We start from the raw sequence: 24474 nt of genomic DNA on the forward strand, positions 1-24474 counted from the left end.
TTTGAACTGATAATTGCAAAGAAAAAAAAAACGTACATCATTTTTTGTAGCCTTGGTATGTCTTTTTACTTAATTAAGTATTTCCTAAAATTTAAGTTTTCCTTGACCTATGTGACCGGAAAGCGGATATAAGTACTGTGAACATGTGATAATTTAATCCTTGTGTGTATAAGTGTTTTACTTCCTTGTGTCTCTCATCAAGTTAATTTACGGACATTGATTACGTTAATTAAAAAATGGAGAAAATACAAATTTATCATGTACTTTGGTTCTTTTTAGAATATTCAGTTTTGTTTTGTCCTGGAAAAACAGGTAAGGGCTAGATCATAACCACATTAAAACACTTTAATGTAAAATATACCAATTGTTGTTTAAAATGTAAACAAATGTCATTACTTACATAATGTAGCTATTTAACTGTTTTCATCAATCATTGTCGTCGGACAAGGTATGTATTCATTGCAGGAGATGACATTTGTGTTCTATTTGTTCTATTTGTTTATAGAGAAGAGTGTTAAATGGACTTCCTCTCTTTCAGAATTTACGCTGGAGTTCGGTATTTTTACGATTAGTTTAGTTTCATGTACTGTTTTTTAAATACAAATGGATTTTATCAATTCAACTGAAATAAATATATTGATTCGAAATCGATGGTTTTCTTTTTCTTTTAAACAAACTTAGACACTCTAAGCGCACCATGTTGATTTACGTTGTGAAAAGTTGAGACTACTGGTGAACATGATAGTGTTGTACACATTTTATACCAGCAACCTCTATTAAAGAAATCATTATAGGAAAAGAAAGCCCTCTATATCATAAATACTTAAATCTGTTTATATGTTTTTCATGTGAAGGTGTTGATGGTATTTGGTTAAAAAAACCTCATGTTAATAATGGTCAATTACAATCATCTGTGTGTTATGAAGTTTAGATTTAAAAGTCTTTCTTTGGCAATTTTTACGTTTACATTCAATCATTAAGCAAAGTTTACCGTACGTGTACCCTTTTGTTTGAAGTGCATTGGGATATCTTCGATCCAAAGAAATCCAAATTAGGATAATTTGAGAAATTACAGATTACCGTGTGCATGGCCTTCACCATAAACAGTAATGAGCCAAAGCAAAAGTTGTAGGTAACAAAAGAACCTAACGTGACAAAAATAAAGCTTTCCTTGTCTGAATGGAGATATATAAATCGGTCATTAAAACTCATTGTTCCATAATATATATCAATGGTCGAGATCTGTTGGTACAAAACTCCCACTAGTAGATGACAATAAATTTTAAAAAAGTCTTTTGATTACAAAGGTTTCAGAAAATATTGTGTTGAAATTGGTTTAGGTTTTCAGACAAAGTATGACATCCGTGAATTTAGCTAAGTGTTTGCATCTAAATGTGTTGACGGTTTGTTAAATTGTCAAATAGATTTCTTGTATCATGTTTAACTTAATCGGTTTTTAAATTGTCCTTTTTTTGTTCTTTGAAAAAAACCTTCATACGATTTTGATTTGGTTTTGTTTTCTGTGGTGAAAACATGTTTCGTAGAATGCATTGCTCTATACATTTTTTTCTTTGCAACTGTTGATCTTGACGGATACAAGTGAATAAAACAGGAATAATGATAGATCAAGTACATATTATAGATATAATACACATTCGTATAAACAAATTAATAGACATATCAAACTATGAAACCGAAGAATTATTACATCTTATACTAACAAGCTAGAAGATGCAAAGTATTGAAAAGACTTAAGCGAATCAATTATATCTAGTATTTGCATCTCAATCATTACAGCAGAATGACACTACTTCATTATCGATCATCATTATAGCAGAAGTTTAGGTTAAGGAAGTTCGATACTCAGTTTCAAAATAAATAACTTTTCATGAAACTATGATATAATTATTGATAGGGTTTTAATTAAGGAAGCAACAAAGCAAAAAATATACAGAGGTCAATGTGCTTGAGATATACGTCATTGACATTTTGGCGGAAACATTTTCTCTCTTTATTTTTCATAGCTTTAATTTGTCATTGACAGGTTAAAGTTCTCAAACACTATTAAAAAATAAATAAGATTTTATAAGACTTTTACAAATGTCTTATAATTATAAATGTTAAAGATTTATATAAAAGAAAAATGGGTGTCAATGGGCAAACAATGTTAAGGCATGCAAAATGATAAACCCAGAGAATTCCGAAAATCTTACAAAAATTCCAATACATGACAATTGAACAACCTTAATACGTATAAGTGTGCACAAACAAAGGGAAGATATTATTTAGAAAGAATCAACTTCGCGATATACGTTTCAATTACAATTATATAGTTTTATAAGATAAAATAGTTATAATGTCGTTATGTCCTAACCATATCAAACGAAGACTAACGTTCTACGATGATGTCACTGCATCATTGCAAATGTTATGTTATATGAAATGACTTTCTTTTTTTTTTAATTGTTGAGTATCTCATTGAACCGATGTATTCCGTTATGCTAATAAAGTCGTCTATACACATTTCCACATGTACTACGAGTTTAAATTGTTTGATCGGAACAAAATATTTCATTTAGTGATTCTTCTTTGCAAACCATGTAGTACTAGATTGTGAATGTGTTGCCAGTGAATATCTCTGACATAAATAAACAGATAAAGTGAAGTTGTCTGTATTTTTAATCCGTTTCTGTTGATTTTACTTTTTCTTAATACTTATTAAATAATTTATTGTTTTCATTATTTTCTTTAGCATCATTTATTATTATCAAACTTCAGGTACAGGCATGTGCATTCTTTTCGTCTAGTTATCCTCTTGCACTTGCACAAGACGGTGGGCACATTTATATAGTATCCTGTATACGAACACAAATGACGGCGTATACGAGTACGCGGAGACAACATCCCAATACTACGTAACTGTATTTCTTTTTACCTGAAGTGAGATAGGACGTTAAAGAAAACAACCGAACATGCTGACGTGTGCAAGAAAAACATCTTATTAACACAATTGCTATACTTTATATAAGCTGACTATGCGGTATGGGTTTTGTTCATTGTCGATCGGTGATCTTCAGTTGTTGATTCATGTGTTAATTGGTCTGCTGTGCAGATTTTTTTCATTGGCAACCTTAAACTGTATTTTGCATATTTACTAATTTTATTTCATTTTCTGTATTTGTAGAAAGTTATACACTAACTTTTTGTGAATATTCCACAACAGAATTGGTTACATGCCCAGATGATGGAATAATTAGTTCGAAAAAGATAACATATGGTGAATTTCCGTGTCAGGATTTCAGCAACAGTCATACTTGTCACTCAAATATAGATAATTACTTCGATGCCAATTGTATTGGTCAAAATAAGTGTACCCTCCCAATTGAATTGTCGTTCAATAATACTTGTCAAAGACCACCAAGGCGTTTAAAAGTTTATTTCGAGTGTTCAAGTGAGTATTTTACAAAGTTTTGACTTAAACCTGTCAATTTATAAATATAATGGTAATATATGTGTTTTATATTTCTTTTGTCTCAACATGTCAATATGTTATTTAGGAATTAATAATACACACTTATTGATCATTAAAAACTCATCCTTATAATTATCAAACTTGGTTTAGCTACTTGAATTATTTCCATTTACTCATATTTGTTCTCGTTTTTGTTTCTTCTCTGAATATATAATGAATTACGGTATATTATTCCACGAATGATCCCTTTAATTTCTAAGAAATGAATCTAAGCAACCGTGTTGTCTCCTCTTTTAATATTACACCAAACAGAATCCTAGTGTTAGTCTAAAACCTTTAGAAACTTTCACGTACATGTTGGGTCATTGGAATTGTAATCCGTGGACCATGGCTTTGAAAATATGTGGTACATGTATTTGTATTTAAAGATCAACATATTATGCTATAACAATTATTCACGAAACTATGAAAATTAAACATATTTATAGCAAAAGAGCTAGAAAGATCATGTATGAAGTTTGCATCATATCAACAGAGGTTCAATTGAGCAAAAAGAACAAGCATGTTTCCGTTAGAAATGCCGGCTTTTTGTTGAAAAACGAAACATATTTTGTCAATAAAACTACAAAACAAAAAGATGATTGCACAGATACTTTATCAGAAATAATGTATGCACACACAATGCAGTTCTCGTAAAAACAAGTGTACGTAAACATAACATCATGTGTACAGAATGCATTTCACATTCATAATTTACATTACCGGATAACTATTTATGTTATTTTGACAACCCAGGTGTTCATAAAGCACAGCTTCGGTACCCATTACTTAATGTGATATGTAAATTCAATAATTAAAACAGAAATCACCAGTATACATACCCAGGTGTAAAAGAAAACGAGATGCTTTCTCATAGATAATCCGATTTTTATAACTAAAATTAAACTTCAAAAATTGCATGCGTCCAAAGTACTATTCTGGATTTACCTTTAGGAAAAACACGCATACAATTTTCAAACAATGGTGGTATAAAAAGGAAGAAACATTAAATGCTTTATAACTAAAATAGACATAAAAAGAAGAACCAAGCTTTTCTCTTGTAACTTTTAAACTTAAAAATCTTAAAAGTTTACGATGTGTTGACCGTTATGATTTCTGTTAATCGAAATAACCATGAGGCTTGTGTTTGAATTACAATCCAATGTCGTTTACTTTAATAAGATACTAATTAATTTCATTTGAAATAAAGATTTTATATTCCAAGAGCCTTTTTGTGTCGATTGAAAATTGTTAAAGGTATTCTAGTGATCATAACTAAACACGTCTCACCACTATCAATTTTAAAGTTTTACTAAATTCACAACAAAACTATGTCAACTACAATTACAACATGTACTTGTTTTGTCATCATACAAAATCTTTAAAGTTAAAATCTGTAAATTGGTATTAAGTATACACTTTGTTATCGAAATGGTTAGAAACGAGGTTTATCATTGGTGAATACGGATTCCTTTTTTTTTGTAACTTTGGTTTCTCCTACACTTCCATAAAAAAATATAAAAGCAACCATTTAAGCCTTAACGAGTTTGCGTATTTTAGTATATCATACGTCATGGTTTTATAGTCCTGAGCAAAAGATATTTGCCACTGAACGCTAGGCAATGGAGTATCAATACATTATTCAAACAAACAATTAATCAGACATTGTCTTATCAGTTTTTCTTTTCGTATTTAGGGGGATTTTGGTGGCGTAATAAACATCCTGATCCTGTAGATACTTGTCCAAATTCATTAACAGATGTGAAATGTCCTTCTAAATACCACATTCATATAAAAAATTGCGGATCATATGGTACGACAAGTATTTGTGATGGTATGGACAATACTTGTGCGATAAATGCACTCAAAAGATTATGCAACGAGAAGAAGAGGTGCTCAACAGATATAAGTAAAACATCATGTCTTTTTCATAAACGATTCGCCACTATTCAGTATACTTGCAAAGGTAAGCATTATAACATTTTGTATTGATAAAAAAAGAGACGAATGATACCAAAGGGACATTAAAATTCAAAAGTAGCAATTAACTGAACACACCATGGCGAAAAAAAGAGAAACAGACACAAAATAATACACAAACCACAACAAAGGAAACTAAAGACTTTGTATAAAAGTGACACCTTACATATATGAACACGCATTCGAAAATCAATCCGAATTCCGATAGCTAAATATCTTATTCGAGAGACTCCGTATAAATACTATAAGATATTTGTTGATATTATATGACGATAAAGTGATCTAATGATGCTAGTATAACCAGACTTGTAATTGCTAACATCCAGCTAAGCTCTAAATAAAAGTGGCATATCACATCCACGCATTCATGCATTTCAAAATCAATCCAAATTCCGTCAACAAAAACATCCTTTTCAGAAGAATCCGTATACATGCTATTAGTATAGCATTTTAGTTATTTTACAAATGATGGTCGTTTTTTTGTTAGTATTACTAGTCTTACAATTGTTAACATCAATTCACGCATACGTATTGTACATACATCAGGATTGATGTAAGCAATCGCACGTCTGGTAATACAAGCATCTTATAAATAAGTTGTTTGCTACCAGAATTCAAATTGATGATATAATACGTGGATTATACGTGTGACTTTTATTACAGACTAAACATATAAATCGTTCAACACATCAGTGGTGTATACGTACGACGTAAGCACTAAGTGAGCAGTTCAATTAAAAGAAAGATTTATTTCTTAAATTGACACAAATCAAATGAAATGACTTGTATGGTTATATTTATAAATTTACTGTTCACAAAATTTTGAATTATCGAAATACTAAGGCTTTTCTACCTCATGCATATATAACCTAAGCTGTATTTGGCAAAACTTTTAGAAATGTTTAACTTTGTACTTTATTTGGCCTTTTTGACTTTTTTTTATTCGAGCGGCACTGATCAGTCTGTTGTAGACGACACGCGCGTCTGGCGTAAATACAAAATTTAGTCCTGCTAGCTTTGATGAGTTTTTTTACCATGTAGTACAATATATAACTGGTTGTTTGTTTTTATCGCAGCGTTAAATTCATCCGTGTCATTTTTTATATTGTTCTCTTCTTGAATAACTACAATATTATAATTGATATTTTTTCTTCTTTAAGGAACAATTGATCATTCAGTCACATCAACCATACCAAGCACATCATCAGGTTTATAGTAACATCTAAGATAATGCAGACAAAAATGTTTTAATTTTAGAAAAGCTGACTTTGCACAGACATATACAGATATTTTCAGAGTAAAAAATTTGTAATAGCGTCCAGCACTCCATAAACATGGGACAGTGAACTAACGGTACAACACCAGCAGACATTTAAAAAAGACACTGAATTATCACAATGATATAAATCACACGATCCGTATACTACAGTATTCTAAATGTATGCCTGTGGTTTGACATTGATAACTATAACTGTGTGCTTTGCCATTCAAAGTTTCAAAAAAAGTTTGATATAATCAATTGGTCGTCATTATCTATCTCTTGATAGCATATCAGTACATCCCACGCACGTATTCGATATGGCCAGCATATTCTTAGTCTCTCGTCCTATCATACAAACTTTATGATTGAAAGTTTTAACTATACATTGATAATCTGGTATTTTTTTCATCAGATCATAGACGTGACACGGTTACTACCTCAAATTCAAATGATACTTTTGAATGTAAGTAACTAGTTAGTTTTCTTTAACTTGTGTGCCACTTTGCACTTCCGTAATTAAAGTCCTACTAACTCATACACAATCGAAATACACAATAACAATATGACCCCAAAAATGAGAAAGGAAAACCGAAAAAAATGTAATAATTATTGTATAAACACAAAATGTCCACGTACGAACCGAAAGTACAAACCTGAATGTTTTTGATGAGGGTATTCAAACCATAAATAAAACAGGTAAACTAATGCAAACATTTAAACCAAGTAATAGTTTTAACTGCCAAAATCCACTGAATTATTAGTTCACAACGAATACAAATCAATCTTGTCCGTGTTTTATTTATAACAAGATGACATAGAATGTTGAAATACATCAATTTACATTGATTAATGGCCTGATTTGGTCTGTGTCAAATTATTTGATAAGATGTGGTTTTTATATGTATTTAGAAAACTAGAAATAGTCTAAAACATAAGTTTTAGAAAATGTTTATTTTGTCGCAGATCCCGAAATGCCGAAACTAAGTCTCGATAAGGACCATCGAGTAGTATCCTATCAAACTTCGCAAAATGCAACGAAATACCTTTGTAGTAAAGGATGGGATGATGAGGATGCTGTAGTACTCTGTAGATATTTTAACCAAACCTGGATCGGACATTCCATAGTTGTTGACAAACTATTGGATATAACAATTGCTCCTTATTTGGTACATTGTAATGGACTTGAAACCAGTTTGTTTAAGTGTAATTTAACAGAAAATCCAACGAGCTGTAATATATCCAAAGTTGCAGGTGCTGTTTGTTGTCAAGGTGAATCAGGGTTAATCAACAAACTGCATGCGGTTTTTTTTACAATTAACATACCATATAAATCTGATTAACAAATGTTTTAGAGAGTCTGGCGTTACTAACTTGAGAAATACAACTCAAAAGTCATGGGAAAAAGGAATAACTAACAGTTCAATCAATATCCTTCAAATATAGAATTCTCAACCCAGGACTAAACAACATTATACTACCATACACCATGAATAATATTATATGTATCGGAAGGAAAGTCATATCAGCTACACATGTTTCATCAATCATTTTTCTCAATGTAACATGAACATAAGGCTCCTGTTGTTTCATGGCGAATGTACCAGAGTTCAAATGAAGTACAGTAGTTATAATGAGTCATTGTGAGACCTTCAACAATGAGAAAAAATATCCATATTGTAAAGCTATCTCACAAGCAAAAAACTGTAAAGCTCTCTTACAACATGTACAAGCCAAAAATTCAAATATTTCTTAAATAGAAGGGGATATTGTACACAAAGAGCAGATCAGTATACGATGTAAAGTCTTTCGCGATATCGCAATCGAGAATCACAACTTACTACGACACATTGACCATATCATCAACCATGTGTTACACAGATAAATTAAAATAATAACGGTCAACCAAATAATCTTGTTCAGCAGGCATCTATAAATCATCAATCATGCTATCATTGATATAAAAATACATTTTTAACTACATCCATGACATCTTTGTACAGTGGTCATATAATCATTTGATGCACAATTTATAGAATATGTGTTTTCTTTTTTCTTAGATGTAAACAGACGAGGGCAATGTGTCAGAAATTCCGTTTCCCAAAAGACCTCAGAAAAACCAGGATCCATAACCTTAGGTATGATATATATAGCATTACTAGTGTTGCTTATACAAAAAATAATATCTTAATTCAATACACCTCAGTAGCTGAGTTTGTGATCGAGTCACCATTTTAATTACGTCTTACAATGTTTACTTTAAAAATTAATAATGTTTAGTTGAAATTTTCAATTTGTCGAGTCCGGTTTATAGTTCACGCTCAACCATTGCAGTCGTCAAAATATTCATGACGATTATATCATATTAAAAACTGCCAATTAACTTCTGGATTTGGTATTTGAAACACAAGTTGTGTATTATTGGTACAAAGTAAGGTCTACATTAAAGGTATAATTCAAATTGCAGGTAGTTAAATAATTTTGAAAAATCAATGAAAATGACATTGTTTATTCAATATAGTTAACAAAGTCTTGGAATATGTAATTGTGAGACTTATATTAACAAGCAAGAATCAAAAACAGGGCGAAATGTATCAACGGGATTTGCATATTCACCAAGTCCAAAATCAACAGACAATCCAATAACAAAACAGAAACAACGGAATACAATTAATAGTTCAGAAAACACAACATTAAAAACTATAAAGAGCAGTACAAACACATGGTATGATAGTATGTACTCCGTAGGTACAGCATGTGTAAGCTCAACTTTTAGCACCGTTCGTGTTGCTCGTGTTAGTACAAACACGGTTATAAATCTTATTCGAAAGATCACATTTTTGGAAAACAGGACGCGATTGTGGATACAACAGTTGGAACATTTTTGTCATCATCTGTGAAACAAATATTCTATAATGGTAAACCAACTCGAGGTTGCGTCTGTAAATTTTTTGTGATAAATACAATCTCACCACTTGCATAGCTTGTTACAATAACGTCTGTTTGAGCAGAAACATGGCCATCTATCAAGGCAATATTTATAGGACATGCAGATTCGTTAATATCACATTGAAGCTCGGAATAATTTATTTCAATTCGTTAATCTGAATCGTCAAAGTTGATCATCAGTTGCTTTCTTTCGCTTTAGGAGTACACAACCAATGCGCTTATAAATAATGGTCTCGTCCCTATCTGAAATCAAATGCCACACCGAAAACAAAGTTTCTGAGATTCAAAGGAGTAGGTCCGTTAAGGACCGATTTTGGCCTCAAATTTCAGTTTCATCTGACGAAAGATTTTGACCATTTCTGAAACACTTAAGTGTCTATTTCATTTGATTCGAATTTTTTTTGTGAAAGATTTTATCTCATTTAGTCATTAAAAACTCAAGCTTAAATATGAAAAATTTACCAAAATGCGAAAAAATGTCACTTTTCAGATGGTTTTTGTCAAAAATGAAAGTGGTCGCATCCGTGTTCATCCTCAATCTTTATATATGTAATGTATTATCATCAAATACACATTCTATTCCAATATTTTGGATGAACACGAATGCGGCCACTTTCGTTTTACACGGAAACCGTCTAAAATTTAACTAAAATGCTGGAATTGTGTGAAGATTTCATTAATTTAGCATGACTTAATGGTGCTAGTACTCAACATATGTGCAGTGTATTGTCAAAAACAGCCAATATTCATGTAGAAGAACCATTCTACTATCCAATAAATAACTAAAAGTTTACATTTAAACAATTTTGCAAAACTGTTATTTTTGAGCCAAAAAGTGCTCTTACCGGACCTACTCCTTTGAGTAAATAACGAATAAAAATTTCTATCTTTTTTACTAGGAATTGCTGTTGGTATACCAGTGGCTATTATTGTTGTGGTTTGCGTTATCGTAGTTATTGCGTTCATCCGCCGAAGGTATGTAAAAACATGTCATAATTTGAGATTTTTGTTTTAATTTTCTTGCAATGACTTGTTTTATGTCAATCATATTATAATGTAGGCTACAATGCATCATATAATGATAAAAGCGTCACAGGAGATCACGCAATGTGTAAAAGAAACACAGTGTGTAGGTTGAATGTTTGACGATCTTGAATGTGTTGGTAAACGCAAATTATTTTCACCATGATATAAATTTGTTTTCATTCAAGCATATATCTTTTCTAAATAGTTACGACCATATATCAGTATATTAGAAGGGAATACAATTTGATTCTAGGCAATTTCATGAGTAGAAGTTAGATTTGTTTAGTTATATACCCCCCACCCCAAAATCTGGGTAATAAGAATTAACAGTTTGAACATATCAGTTCAAGTACATGTACTTTATCATACTCCATATCATATTGTTGGTAATTGATAAATACGTACATTGTACGACTTACAGTGAATACATTTATGTTTTAATATCAAATGCACAGTTGACATACAGAATACAAAAACACCAAAAAGCATACCTGTTAAATACACATTTCCTGATAAAGTCTTGATTAACACCATTTTAGATTATCTTGTAAACCGAAAAACGGTTGTTTTACTGTATCTCATCTCACTGTCATGTTATCTGCACAGTGTATCAATACCAACATAATTTGTTTTCGTGAGTTCGAAAATATTATTGGAATATTAAAAGTGCAAAGGAAAAACAGTTACAGTTATTGTAGTTACTTGCAATGATAATCAGTGAATGGACGAATTAAAATATCGATTTTCGAATAAGATTTATTTTTATTAATTGTTGGAAACTAATTTGTTAGGTTTAATTTTGCATAATCCCAAATCACTGTTTTTTCGGTACTCGTTTGGTGTGGATGGTCTGTCAGTTTGTTGAATCATGTCATACATAGAATATAATTAACGTCTTCTTACTATTTACAAAAACCAACCAGAACGATGAATATGATTGATTAAGTACATGACAATTCTGTATCCATATTTAAAAAAAAATACCTATCATGTCTGTTTTGTACACGCATCGTTGTAAATATAATGGAATTTTATTGGACTGCCATACAAGTGAGAGGTTTAACGCTTTGAAACCAGGTTTATTCCACAATTTTCTACATTTGAAAATGTCTGCATCTATTCAGTAATATGACAGTTGAATTCCATTCGTGTGATGAGTTTCATCATTTCATTTTGCCATTTCATTAGGAACTTTATTTTTTATTTTCCTCAGAGTCCAGTTTTTCTGTGATTTTACTTTTTAATTTACAGGTTTGCCTTAGATTATTGTCTTATTAATATTTGTTATCTTGACGCCAATTAGTACATTATGTATAGGACATTTTTTGAAAGATTTCATCACTCATCATTTATTAGACCTTCTCTTAGACACTCGTAGTTGTAGTTGATTGTTATTTCATATATGAGACCGAAGAGGTAATACAATGTACAAATTTACATTTTTTTACAGAACAAATGCTCTTTTTACAGATATGTTAGTGAAGATTCGATTCAAAAATGCATTGAAAGTAACAACACTAATGATGACTATGTAGGCCTACAGAACATAGCACTCCCTCAATATCTACCAACGAAAAAGGTACCGAATAGCCAATTAACAAAGAACAGCACAAACACGGCACCGACCGAAGACGACCAAGCTTATAGTTATCCATCTACAGACTCACAATCACCGTATGCGCTATTTGAGGAGGGGGTATATGATCAAACAAATGAACGGAGACATGTAGTTAACGACACCGACGCATACAGCCGTGCAATTGATACCTTGTATGATTCTGCAGAACAAAATACAAGACTAGATAGCAAAGAGGAAACTTATGATAATGTTTTTGGACAGAAAACTGAAGATTATTACGACAAAAGTAAACGAACTTAACACCAGGATTTGTAAAACTGCACGAATCTCTTAGCTAACAGTATTGTGTGATAAATTATACCAAATAAATATGAAATGCTTTAACATTGCTCGAAGTTCTTCCAAATAGTATGGATATTTTTTTTTACACTCATTCTGCTATTTGAATTAGAATAGCCTGTCGATGTTTTTTGTTTGTTCTATGAGCGTACATGTATATAACATTTATAGCTATTACGTTTTATGGTGTTTTTATATGTCCTTTATTTTTACCTTTACCTTCAGTACAGTGATATATGAAAATATGTATAAGTGGTTTGGTATTTTTACATCCCGCAATGGTGTGATTGTATAATTGTCATTTTTTTGTTATTGTCTTTTATGTTTGCTTAATATGATCTTTAATAAATAATGTCCATATGCCATGATGTTGTTAAATATATATTTTAATGCATATTGATTAAGATTACAACACAAGGTTTACATAATTATGTAGTAGAACTTTTAACAATTTTACTTCATATGTATGTTTTTTTTGCACATATAGTGTTGTCTGTATAATGGAATGTATGAAACTGTCATACAAGTAAGATATTTAGCTTGCTATTATACCTGAGGAAATTCAGGAATGTGACAGACATTTTCCTTAATTTTGATATGTTTCGGTTATTGATTTTGCCTTTCGATAATAGATGATTGTCCGACTAAAACAATCTTTTAAGTTCGGAATGTTTGCTGCTTTTTTTCCAATTTAGAAGCAGTAATTAACCTACGTTAAAAAAAAATCCATGTCGGTTATCCACCATATTCTACATAAGAAAAAGTGTGTTCCGAGACAGAAATATCTTTTCTATTCCTTCGATGTGTATGAACTTTTACTTCCGCCATTCCTTCAACTTTATGTTCGATTTATGAGTTTGACTGTCCCTCTTGTATATTTCGTCCCTCTTTAAAGAACTTTTCATTTTCTATTTCATTTTATGGAAGGCGTATTTTATTCGAAATTTTACATATTGTGTAAGCTACATGTATTGTTGTGATGTCAACAAATAAGATTGCTGTGGTGTTTTTGTCTACAATCCATTTATACAAAGTCTGTTACAGAATATTAATCTGCTGTACATGTATTAAAGGTATTCGTTTATTTTTAATGTTGTGCTTAATTTAAGGTTATATCCTGCTGAAAGTCATACTATTTACATTCATGTACTTGAAATAAATGATTGTGTGAGGATTATATATATTCAATAAACATGATATATATAAAATAAAACATGAATATCAATATGTTCATGATGAAACTATCTGAAATTATACAACCATGGTCTAGATTTACTACAACTATCGCATAAGCTCTAAAATGATCCAAGAAATAGAAATCAAGGTCATATAAATCAAATAAGAAATGAAGAAACTACAATCCCCTTCCCTTTCATGAATGTGACCTACCGAATTAGACTGTTTACCTGATTTGTAATCACATAAGCAACACGACGGGTGCCACATATGGAGCAGGATCTGCTTACCCTTCCGGAGCACCTGAGATCACTCCTTGTTTTTGGTGGGGTTCGTGTTGTTTATTCTTTAGTTTTCTATGTTGTGTCATGGCGTTGTCAGTTTGTTTTAGATTTATTAGTTTGACTGTCCCTTTGGTATCTTTCGTCCCTCTTCTTTTAAAAATATTCAATACATCAAATATAGTTGACTTTGAGCTTAGTTTCTAAGAAACACACTTAACCAAGAAAAATTAACATTGACCAATGAACCATGAAACTGATGTCAAGGTCAGATGAACCATACCAAGCAGACATATACAGCTAACAATTATTCCCTTTAACAAATATATTGGACCTATTGCTTATAGCTTAAGAAAAACAGAACAAAACATAAAACTAAACTCTGAGCAATGAAATGTGAAAAAGAGGACAAGGTCAACATGGTCAAATAAAACATGAAGACTGATATGTATATCATAAAATAATTGTATACACCAAATAGAGTTGATGTATTGCATATAGTATTAGAAAAAAAGACCAAAAGCTCAAAAACTTTACTACAACCTTTGAACCATGACAATGAGGGCATGGTCAGATGACATCTGCTAGTTGGACATGTACACTTTAGAGTCCTTTCATAACCAGAATATACTAAATTCCATATGGGGATTCGAGCTTCTCTTGTCGTATTAGGTCACTAGCGCACTATGTAACTATTAGTATTGAAGGATAAAAGATAATATATCATGGTTAAGCTTCCACTATTTTTGCCAAATAGTTGCACTTTCCGTTAAAATTCAAGATCACATGTGAATCTTTTGGTACGTTCAGTCCAAAAACGTTTTACATAATAAGTAGACTCCTACAACTTTATATGTAGATACCTATAACACTATGTCGCTTCCACCTATGCAAGAACTTTCAAATTAGAATTGAGTTTTTCTTTTTGCAAATGTGTTAGGGTGAAAAGCGTTGATTGAAGTACATAATCCGCGTTTATTCTAATAGTATACTCACGGTTATTGTTGTTAAAATCCTATAAACTTATTGAAAGAAGCATTCAATATTTAAAAAAACAAATTGGCAAGTATCATAAAAACAAGATTACTTTTAAGTTTTTTTCTTTTATTTACCTGTGTTATTGAGTTTTGAAGCTCATAGCATTGTGTATGTTAAATTTTATTTTGAAATGTAGATTGATTTCAGAATGACTAGAGATTCCTTTTCGCCAATCTCAATAACGCATTATGATGATATATACATGTAAAGTAATTAAGTAACTATTACGTTATGTGTAAACACATATTACATTATGTGCAACCACTTATTACGTTACGCGCAAACAGCTATTAAAAAGATTAAAAAGAAAACACTTTCGTAACATAGAAATAATAGCAACGTACAATAACATATGGTTTTGGGGCTTTCGATCAAAATTGTGTATGTTGAAATTAAAAAAAAATATATAATCTTTAGATTTCCTAACTTACAAAGAAATAAAATTCACTCTGACCCAACACGGTTGGAGACTGGACGACAATGAGAACAAAAGAAGTAATAGTATAAACTCATTACCTTGTGATTCGATATGGCATATCTTATTGATATTGAAATCACAGTTAATTATGCTACATAGAGAAACGAGTGGTCAGTCAGCTGGAGTTCCCTTAAACACTTGTCAAAATCAAGAAGACTGAATAAGTCAGGTCATTTCACTTCACGTTCATATAAATTGATGATGTATTTTTCATAACAATCCAAACATTCTGATTGAGTTCTATTATTATATCATCAATAATGAAAAATAAACGACACAACAGACACAGTCACCATAACAGGCGTGGCATGTGGAACAGCTGTATTTACAAAGCGCAACGTAAAGATGTCTACATTGTTTTGTACATTTAGCTGCACATGTATTGTGATAAAATGGAAGATATATTTCATTTTTGTATACATTTCTAGTCAATACATTTAAAGTTATAAGAGTGCAATTAAGAACTTTATCATGACACTCATTCACGTGTTTGATTCCTATAGATTTCGTTTATTTTTTATTTCAGAACAGATATTTCATTACACAGTGGAGTACGTATATATGTCATATTTTAAAGGAACTAAAACTACTTCGATAGCTATTGGTAATTTTCATTCTTTCTTTAAAAATAAAATGTCTTTTGTTTTCTCTTTTTATGAAAGAAAAATCGGTTGACATGTCTTCCTGTCTATTGTTGATAGATGAAAATAGCTGTTAGTTTGCAGTAAATCACTTCCTTTGGAAAATGGTTATTCGGGTCATTTGTCTTCCTGGTAATTTAGTTCATTAACATTAAATACACCCAGCTACGAAATGTGCAGGACTTTCAATTTTTACTTAGGAATAATGTATTTTTTTAAAATGAATATAAAAGCAGGCCTAGGTAAGTCGAACATATTCTCCCACATAACATGTATGTTTTACGTACACGTACATGAAGTATAAATGTACTACACGACTTAGTTTTTTTTAATTCTTCAAATTCTCGTTAAGCATATTAAAAAAACGTATAAAAATCAAAGACAAAAGTCCAACAATAATGTTTCATCATAGCGTACTTTTCCTTATTTAAAGCGCCCTGCTAAGTGTCTTTTATTTTTTTTCGATATCGAGTGCATACATTGCATATCTTAAGATCCGACGAAACTATTTATATTTGTTTAACCATTTATTGCAGTTTGTATTTGTGTTCCAACAAACACGTTATCTGATTATTTGTCAATTTAACCTTTACATAAATCCATTAGACTAATCTTCATTCGAGTCACAATTTATAAAAAAAAAACAGAATTAAAGGTCAAGGTACGGTCATCAACACACCAAACACCAATCTATAATAAGTGCCTAATAAAATACTCACAGATAAAAAAGAAGAACTTGGAGGCTCTCAAGAGCCTGTATCTTATAATAGTGAATGGACACCCCTTATCATTATTCAAGCTTTGACCATTTGAAATTGATTTTTTCCAATTTTAAAAGATCAGACTTCTATATTGCAAACACCTACATTCTATGTTTAGTCATAGTGGCAATATCGGTTGGATGACGTGGTCATCGGATACATTTTTCAAACGAGATACCCTACTGAAAGTTGTGGCATAGTTTAATTATTTTTGACCCAGTACATTTAGTTTCGAAGATTTTGTAAAGGATAAAAAAAAGTACGAAAAATATGTAAAACATTTAGTATTAAGGGCAATTACTTTATAAGAGTTTAATTGACAATTTTGGTCATGTCGACTTATTTGTAGATCATACATTGCTTAACATTATTATTGCTTACAGTGTATCTCTTTATCTATAATAATATTTAAGATTATTACAATAAACTTAAATTTTTTCTTAAAATTACTATTTCAGGGCAGCAACCCAACTACGGTTTGTCCGAATCGTCTGAAATTTCAGGGTAGATAGATTTGACCCTAATGAACAATTTCACCCCGTCACTACGTGTGATTTTGTTTCAGAGATAAAAAGCAAAAACTGTATTTACCTCCTATGTTCTAAAATCATCCAGGGCAGCTTTGTTGGTTGGTAGGAGGGGTCGTCGGACACATTTTTGAAACTGGATACCTCAAATAAAAATGTTTGCCGTATAATATCTGAAAGCTGATTTTTTTGGTTGACAACACATGTGTTACATCTTTCATGTGTCGAAAGGGCTTATTTTTAACCCAATAATTTTTAAAATAACAAAATGTTTCTTTAAGTATATTTGAAAATATACTACGGTACCTGGAGAATCTTCGATGGAATCCAAAATTTCCAGCGATATCGCTCCTCGTTCAGCTTTTCGTAAAGTATAAAGTTGATACATCGGTACTTATACATCTCGTCAATGTGTTTGTATGGGCTTTCATTTTTTGGTGATTTGTAATGTATATGCGACTTTTTGTATTTCTTTTGTTATTATAACGTGACTCTGTACTTTAAAAGATCCCGTCAGTATGATATTGTTCTATTATATATCATTGTGATATATTTCTATTATGAATTACTATATACGTTGAACTACACACGTCAAAATCATTCAACCGCGTAGTGGAATTAACTATTTTTGGATTCTTATAAATTATATATCTAACTTTTGGACTGGTTTAAATCTCTGTCTATTTCTGAAATTTATTCTTACACACTTTTGATTTTTAACCCTGTATGTAAGGTGTTTGTATGCACATTGAACGACAAATTAATGTGACGTATAAAAAAAATTCTGACGTCAGACACTCAAATCAATGAATGTGTTTGTAGATGTGTTTGTGTTCTGTTAAATTGTTCCTTTATAATTGTTATACGATGATGACTTATGTACCCATATTTGGATTTTATTTATTGTGTCTGTTTATTTAACGCATCAATGTAAATATAACGGAATTTGAGGAGACTGCCATTTAAGTGAAAGGGTTATCGCTATAGAACCAGGTTTAATCCGCCATTTTCTACATTTGAAAATGCCTGTACCAAGTCAGGAATATGACAGTTCTTGTCCATTCATTTTTTATGCGTTTTGTTATTTGATTTTGTCATGTGATTATGAACTTTCCGAATAGATTTTCCTCTACGTTCAGTATTTTTGTGACTTTACTTTTTACTAAACAATTTATTGAATGACATTAATGTTGAAGGCATCTACCATGTCTTCCCCATCACATTTGAAATTCAAGATAAAAAGATACAATGTGTCATAAATCGACTTGTATTAAGACATCGACAAACAACATCGAATGAAAATATATCTGTACGACGTCGACATTTTTCCTTATATTTAACTGCACATAGAAGAAATATACATTTCATTTCAGACAATTTTCTGGAGCTTTCATGTTCTTTGACTTTCATATGAATATTACATTAAGTCAAATGGTGATCTACGGATATATTTATATATATGCCAAAAAACAGCGTATCTAATTTTGTTTTGTCAATCATATATCTATTTTGCTATTCAAACTAAAGATATAGAATGACTCAGTTATCTAGGAAATCATTATAACAGTCTACAAATCTGAACAAATTTTCCAGATGCGCAGTGTACGTTTCCAGCAGACTTGCGTGGTTCTTGGATAAGCGCAGACAAAGGAGTACTAACATTTACAGATAATACACTGTCTGGTTATATCATGCAGCTGACTATAACATTTAGTTCGTCAGATTTTGAATGTAAAACTCTATCCAATAATCAGTATTATCTAAGGTATGTTAATTACTTACCACGAGCCAAAAAAAGGTTTAGTGCATCGAAACGACAAAAGTTGTAAAGAACAAGCAAAACCTAAGGAGCAATTTAAATGATAACTGGACAGCAAGATTATAGCCATCAGCATGACCAAAACTAAAAAAGTTAAAAATCCCTACACACAATAATCATTTCACATAATAAGAAATAAATACAAAAAGGGCCAACACACTTCAAAGACCCTGGGTGACTTCTGAATGGTAACGAATTTGTTCATGTCATTTTTATGTTAACTAAGAAATGACAAATCGTATGCAATGATAAATCAAAAGCAGTGCAATAGGGCACCGTTTTCTGTAATAACGAAAGCAGCATCTAAACATTTGTACAATTTGACGCGATACTTTTAAACGATATAAATTCAGTATAGGAAGACATTGGGTCTTCTACCAAAAACAATGTTTAATCTGTGAAATTTGTTTTATAACTACATGACAAAGAAAGGCATACAACAACATATATCAGTCTTCAGGAGAAGAAATGTGAAGACAGGTGGTGAAGGGTCGAGATTATATATATATAGCATGTATAGACAAACTGCATTCTAATTTTGATAAATCGGAATCTATATTTTATTTACAATTGTTAAATTGAGTCCAAATATGAAAACGGGTAAAATATTACGTTGACAAAAAAGTTTATCAATCACATGAAATACATATGCATCAACTATAAAAATGTACACTCATAGCGAATGATTTATTATACATGTACATGTTATTTATAAATTTTTTGACCTGTTTGAAAAAATCATAAATCAGGGATATCATTATTATGAGAAAAAAAACCGTGAAGGTAAAATTCAATGTAATGCTCAATGTTACTGATTTCTTTCAGAGGCACTTCTACGTTTAACATTTTTGGTATTAGTTATAGACCGCACTTATGTCTGGAGATTTACAACTTGACCGCTGATAAATATTACTATCATGTAGCAACAGGTCAGTGCGTGTATTGTTATGTGTATGTGAGAATGATGGGGTTAAGCGAACCTGAATTTTCGTCAGACTGTGTGTACGAACAAGCATCTTCTTTTAAGAAATCGGTGCATGATAAAACAAATACCCAGTCCTTGTAGTCACTGCATGTTTTAGTTATATACTTCAGGTTCACATGTAAATTTTGTCGCATAACTGATTTAAACTTACTTAGATTTATTCATGCATTTCTATGTACCACCACATAACGGAACGAATAACACGTACATTATTTTAATTTTAGTTTCTTGTGTACAATTTGGAAATTAGTATGGCGTTCATTATCACTGAACTAGTATATATTTGTTTAGGGGCCAGCTGAAGGACGCCTCTGGGTACGGGAATTTATCGCTACATTGAAGGCCTGTTGGTTACCTTCTGCTGTTGTTTTTTTATTTGGTCGGGTGGTTGTCTCTTTGACACATTCCCAATTTCCATTCTCAATTTTATGCGAACCTGTGATTAAAAATTACATACACTGCTAAAAGAAAGGCGTAATACATCAACTAGACATTTTGTGTTCGACACTATTAGCTGTGTCGTTGTGGTCTCTTTTTGACTGAGAACCAAACTTCTGTTCTTTTTTCGTCAATTGTGAATAGGGCAGAACACTAGTCAGAAAATTATTACATTTGTGTTTTATTTATTAAAAAATATCTCTTTTTTGTATTTTTAGATATACAATCAACGATCAATGACAGAATTTACATTGATAAAGATGTAAACATAGTGACACACGGTGATGTGTGTAACAGACAAACCCCCTTTGAAGAAGGATCATATGTAATGTTAATAAAAGATGGTATGTTTTGACGAAAATATCATAAACTTACATTAATCTTATATAAAACATTGAAAAACGTCTACCCATGATTCGAAGTTTCCTTCGTTGATATGTTCGTAGCGGAAAACTTGTTAAGCAAAGGTATTGCAGAAGCTAATCATGAATGGATTTTCACACTAAATAAATAGATTAAAATTAAAGCGTTCATGTATTGTCACATTTTTGCATTGTAAAATCAATTTCCGATCTAAGTATGAACTGCTTAACGACAATGATACCTCTCCAATTTTTATCTAACATTATGAATCCTAAAATTAAAATAAAGAACTTTTAAAAATATTATTGATTCAGATTTTACGATATTGAAACGTGTAACAATTTTGTTTTTGTTTTGATAGGTGCAACATATACTAGTTTAGCAGTTGAATGTCCTAGTGATATTTCAAGAAACTTTAGCAATGTGAAATTTAGTTCGCACGATGAGAATTATAACTGCTCTGGAAAATTAGAAATATTCACTGACAGACTGAAAATGAATTACACATACAACTCATGTTTAACGTTTTCAGGTTTGTTTATTTTCTATGCCAATGAAATAGCAGTTTACCATGACAATATAATTAAAATCGAAATCAATTTTGATATAGAAAATTGCATCACGTAGGTTTTGTAGAAAACAAAGAAATATATCTTGTTTTGTGTGAAAATTTGAGTATCGTTCAATCACCAATATCTTTAATATAAATAAGAAAAATGACAAAGAGAATTTTTAAATATTAGAATCATTATCGATTTTTTAACCACCAAATATTAATTAGTTGTAGTTAAATCATAGTGGTAACGTCATCCTATTCATTTACCGTGGATTTTATTTCTAGAATCAACGCTTCCTCAATCCGTCGCTGAAATAGACTCATCAAGTTATATTCAATTGCGTTCTTTGTGTGGCCAATTTACTGATTTCTGTTCACTAATGGATTCTACATGCCTTCACCTGGAATCGAACCCGTCCATGAATTGTTTTTTGTGTAACTAACATCAACATATCGACGAATCCTCTCGGCTACCAATAAATTTCGATTTAAATGTCTAATTTATATACTATATAAATTAGGAAATTTACCTCACGATATCGGGATATTGGTATTTAGTCGGATCTTAACATGTACTTGTGATTTGTTTATAACCGGTTTTAATAAAATAAAAAAAAACGAAGAAATGTAGAAATGTTCAGGACTTAATTAAATCTGTATTTGGTTAAAATGATGCAAGCATACGGTTTTTATTGTGTCTTACACTTTGAGAGGCGAATAATCTTTTACTACTTTATTAAAATATTGTGTAAAAACGTTAATTATGAGCTATGAAAGTCAAATGGCTTGTTCATCTTTCTGCGGAAGTTTTAAAAAATTGCAAAGAAATATTTTTACAGTGGGTTGGTTTTCAGTAGTTTCACTATTCTATAGATTAAAAACTTTTGGCTATATCTATAATTTAGAATCATCATTGCAGGTAGAGCCCGAATGCACAGTTAATTAATTATATTGATGTGCCATTCGTATGCAAGAGTGACATTTCTTTGTATTATGTGCCGATTCGAAAAAGTTATGCGAGTATTGTCTCCTTTTAACAGGTTCATTATTTTATAATTAAGTTTAGGTGTCTGATATAATTTTTAAATAATCACAAAATGTATCAATTCAATATCTTTCAGTTTTTGTTTTTGGTGTATCAAAAATATTGATGTACTAATATACTTTCATAAATTTGGTTTTGGTATTATTAAAAACCTAAGGCCACTAGTACTTTTAGGTCTTTTATGGTGCAGTGAATACAAAATTTTAAAAAATTCTCAAATATTCATTTTCATCTGTTTGTAAAATTATTTCATATTTTTCTACACCTAATTCATCCCTCAGTTTGGGAAAGTAAGTTCAGTTGAAACTGTATTTTTTGTCCAATCACACTGTTTAGATACATATACCTAATTAGGGTACACAAAAGAGCAACCTAAATTATGGAATGCAAATACTACCGTGCCACCTGTAGTACCTTTATATATACAACAATAGTCAGTTTTATAGTATGAGTTGGTAGCCGCGAGGTTTTATGGTTAAGCTCAATGAGTTAGAACTTGTCGGTTTAGATTCGAATCCTTGTATTCTTGTTGATGTCCCAATTCTCTAGTTTTCCTGTTTTTGTTTCTTGTTATCCAATTTATTGTGGATATTTTGGTTGATAAAAGCGAGTTGGATCGTTTATTATTATTTTTGGCTATTCTAGATATTTTAAACGAAAATGTCTACATTCTAGGTGTCCATTTTGGTTTTATAAATTAATGATTACATAAGATTATTCGCGAAATCCTAAGCTAGGAAATCGTAATATACCTAAAATAAGGCTTCCTGTTAAAAATTAAGGACACATGCTTTACATATATACATATATATTTGTTCTGTGTCAAGTTGTAGTCCCCGGCTTGAACACATTCACAATGTTCATTCTCAATTTTATTAGAAATAAGATCGAATATGTCTCATTTTGTCAAAACAGATAACATTCAGATGCATGAATATCTTTAAGAGCAGGCGTGTTGTATTATATTTGTATTATTTTTTATTGTGATATATAATGTATTGTAATGCGTCGTTTGTTACGATAGCATGGTTATTAAAACTCACTTACAATACCTTCTTATTAAGAATATGCTTTAATTTTGAAAACACATTAACACAATAGTTTAATTTATAGATAAAATGAAAAAGCATTGATTCATGAAAAAACACCATTCGGCCTACGGGCTTCTTTTTCAAGAATAAACGCTTATTCATTGTATTTTAATAACATAACATCAGTTTACAATTTGTTTTTCATCGTAGTGCATGGTGTCTGGCGATGTTTATACAACACACATTTTGACAGCACAACATACCTTGCCGCACTGAATACGGATGCTGTCCTTGTTACTGGTCAGACATATAGAATTGTTTGCTATGTAAGATATTTTGATACGGCAAATCACAACAAGCTACATAACCGAACTTTGTCTAACTTCTACACTTTTTATTTGCATATTTGTATACGGCATTGAAGATGCATAATCAAGTCGACACAATCTAACGTTTCGGTCGTAAATATTAAAAGAACTAGAAGCGTCCTTAACCTCGACTAGTTAACAACAAGTATCAACATAATAAATGTTGAATATTCCTTTCATGATCTATGAACAAACATTTTTTCATTTCTATCTATATATCAATTCAGAAAAGATTATTTTCTTCATAAGTTTGAATGTCCTGACTTTAGAATATTTTTCTTTTGACTCTCTTCAATTTATAAACAACTGGTGGATTTGAGAAAAC

At 31.0% G+C, this 24474-nt stretch overlaps 1 protein-coding gene across 1 annotated transcript; it reads left to right on the plus strand.

The window, feature by feature from the left end:
• Window positions 1-188: 188 nt before the first annotated feature.
• Window positions 189-13809, plus strand: LOC134724770 (uncharacterized). Its single transcript, XM_063588003.1, has 9 exons — window positions 189-312; window positions 3185-3451; window positions 5208-5477; window positions 6652-6699; window positions 7165-7215; window positions 7716-8021; window positions 8810-8887; window positions 10598-10673; window positions 12195-13809. The coding sequence occupies exons 1-9, from the start codon at window positions 237-239 to the stop codon at window positions 12601-12603; spliced, it is 1581 nt and encodes a 526-aa protein (XP_063444073.1). The 5' UTR covers window positions 189-236; the 3' UTR covers window positions 12604-13809.
• Window positions 13810-24474: the final 10665 nt, after the last annotated feature.

Source organism: Mytilus trossulus, chromosome 7 (genome assembly GCF_036588685.1).
Source record: "Mytilus trossulus isolate FHL-02 chromosome 7, PNRI_Mtr1.1.1.hap1, whole genome shotgun sequence".
Lineage (NCBI taxonomy): Eukaryota > Metazoa > Mollusca > Bivalvia > Mytilida > Mytilidae > Mytilus > Mytilus trossulus.

Excerpts from the sequence above, each read along its gene's own strand:
- LOC134724770 (XM_063588003.1), top strand. The coding sequence starts at position 237 with ATGGAGAAAATACAAATTTATCATGTACTTTGGTTCTTTTTAGAATAT. Across the intron at positions 313-3,184 it reads GTTTTGTCCTGGAAAAACAG|AAAGTTATACACTAACTTTT; the intron begins GTAAGGGCTAGA and ends CTGTATTTGTAG. Across the intron at positions 7,216-7,715 it reads TTCAAATGATACTTTTGAAT|ATCCCGAAATGCCGAAACTA; the intron begins GTAAGTAACTAG and ends ATTTTGTCGCAG.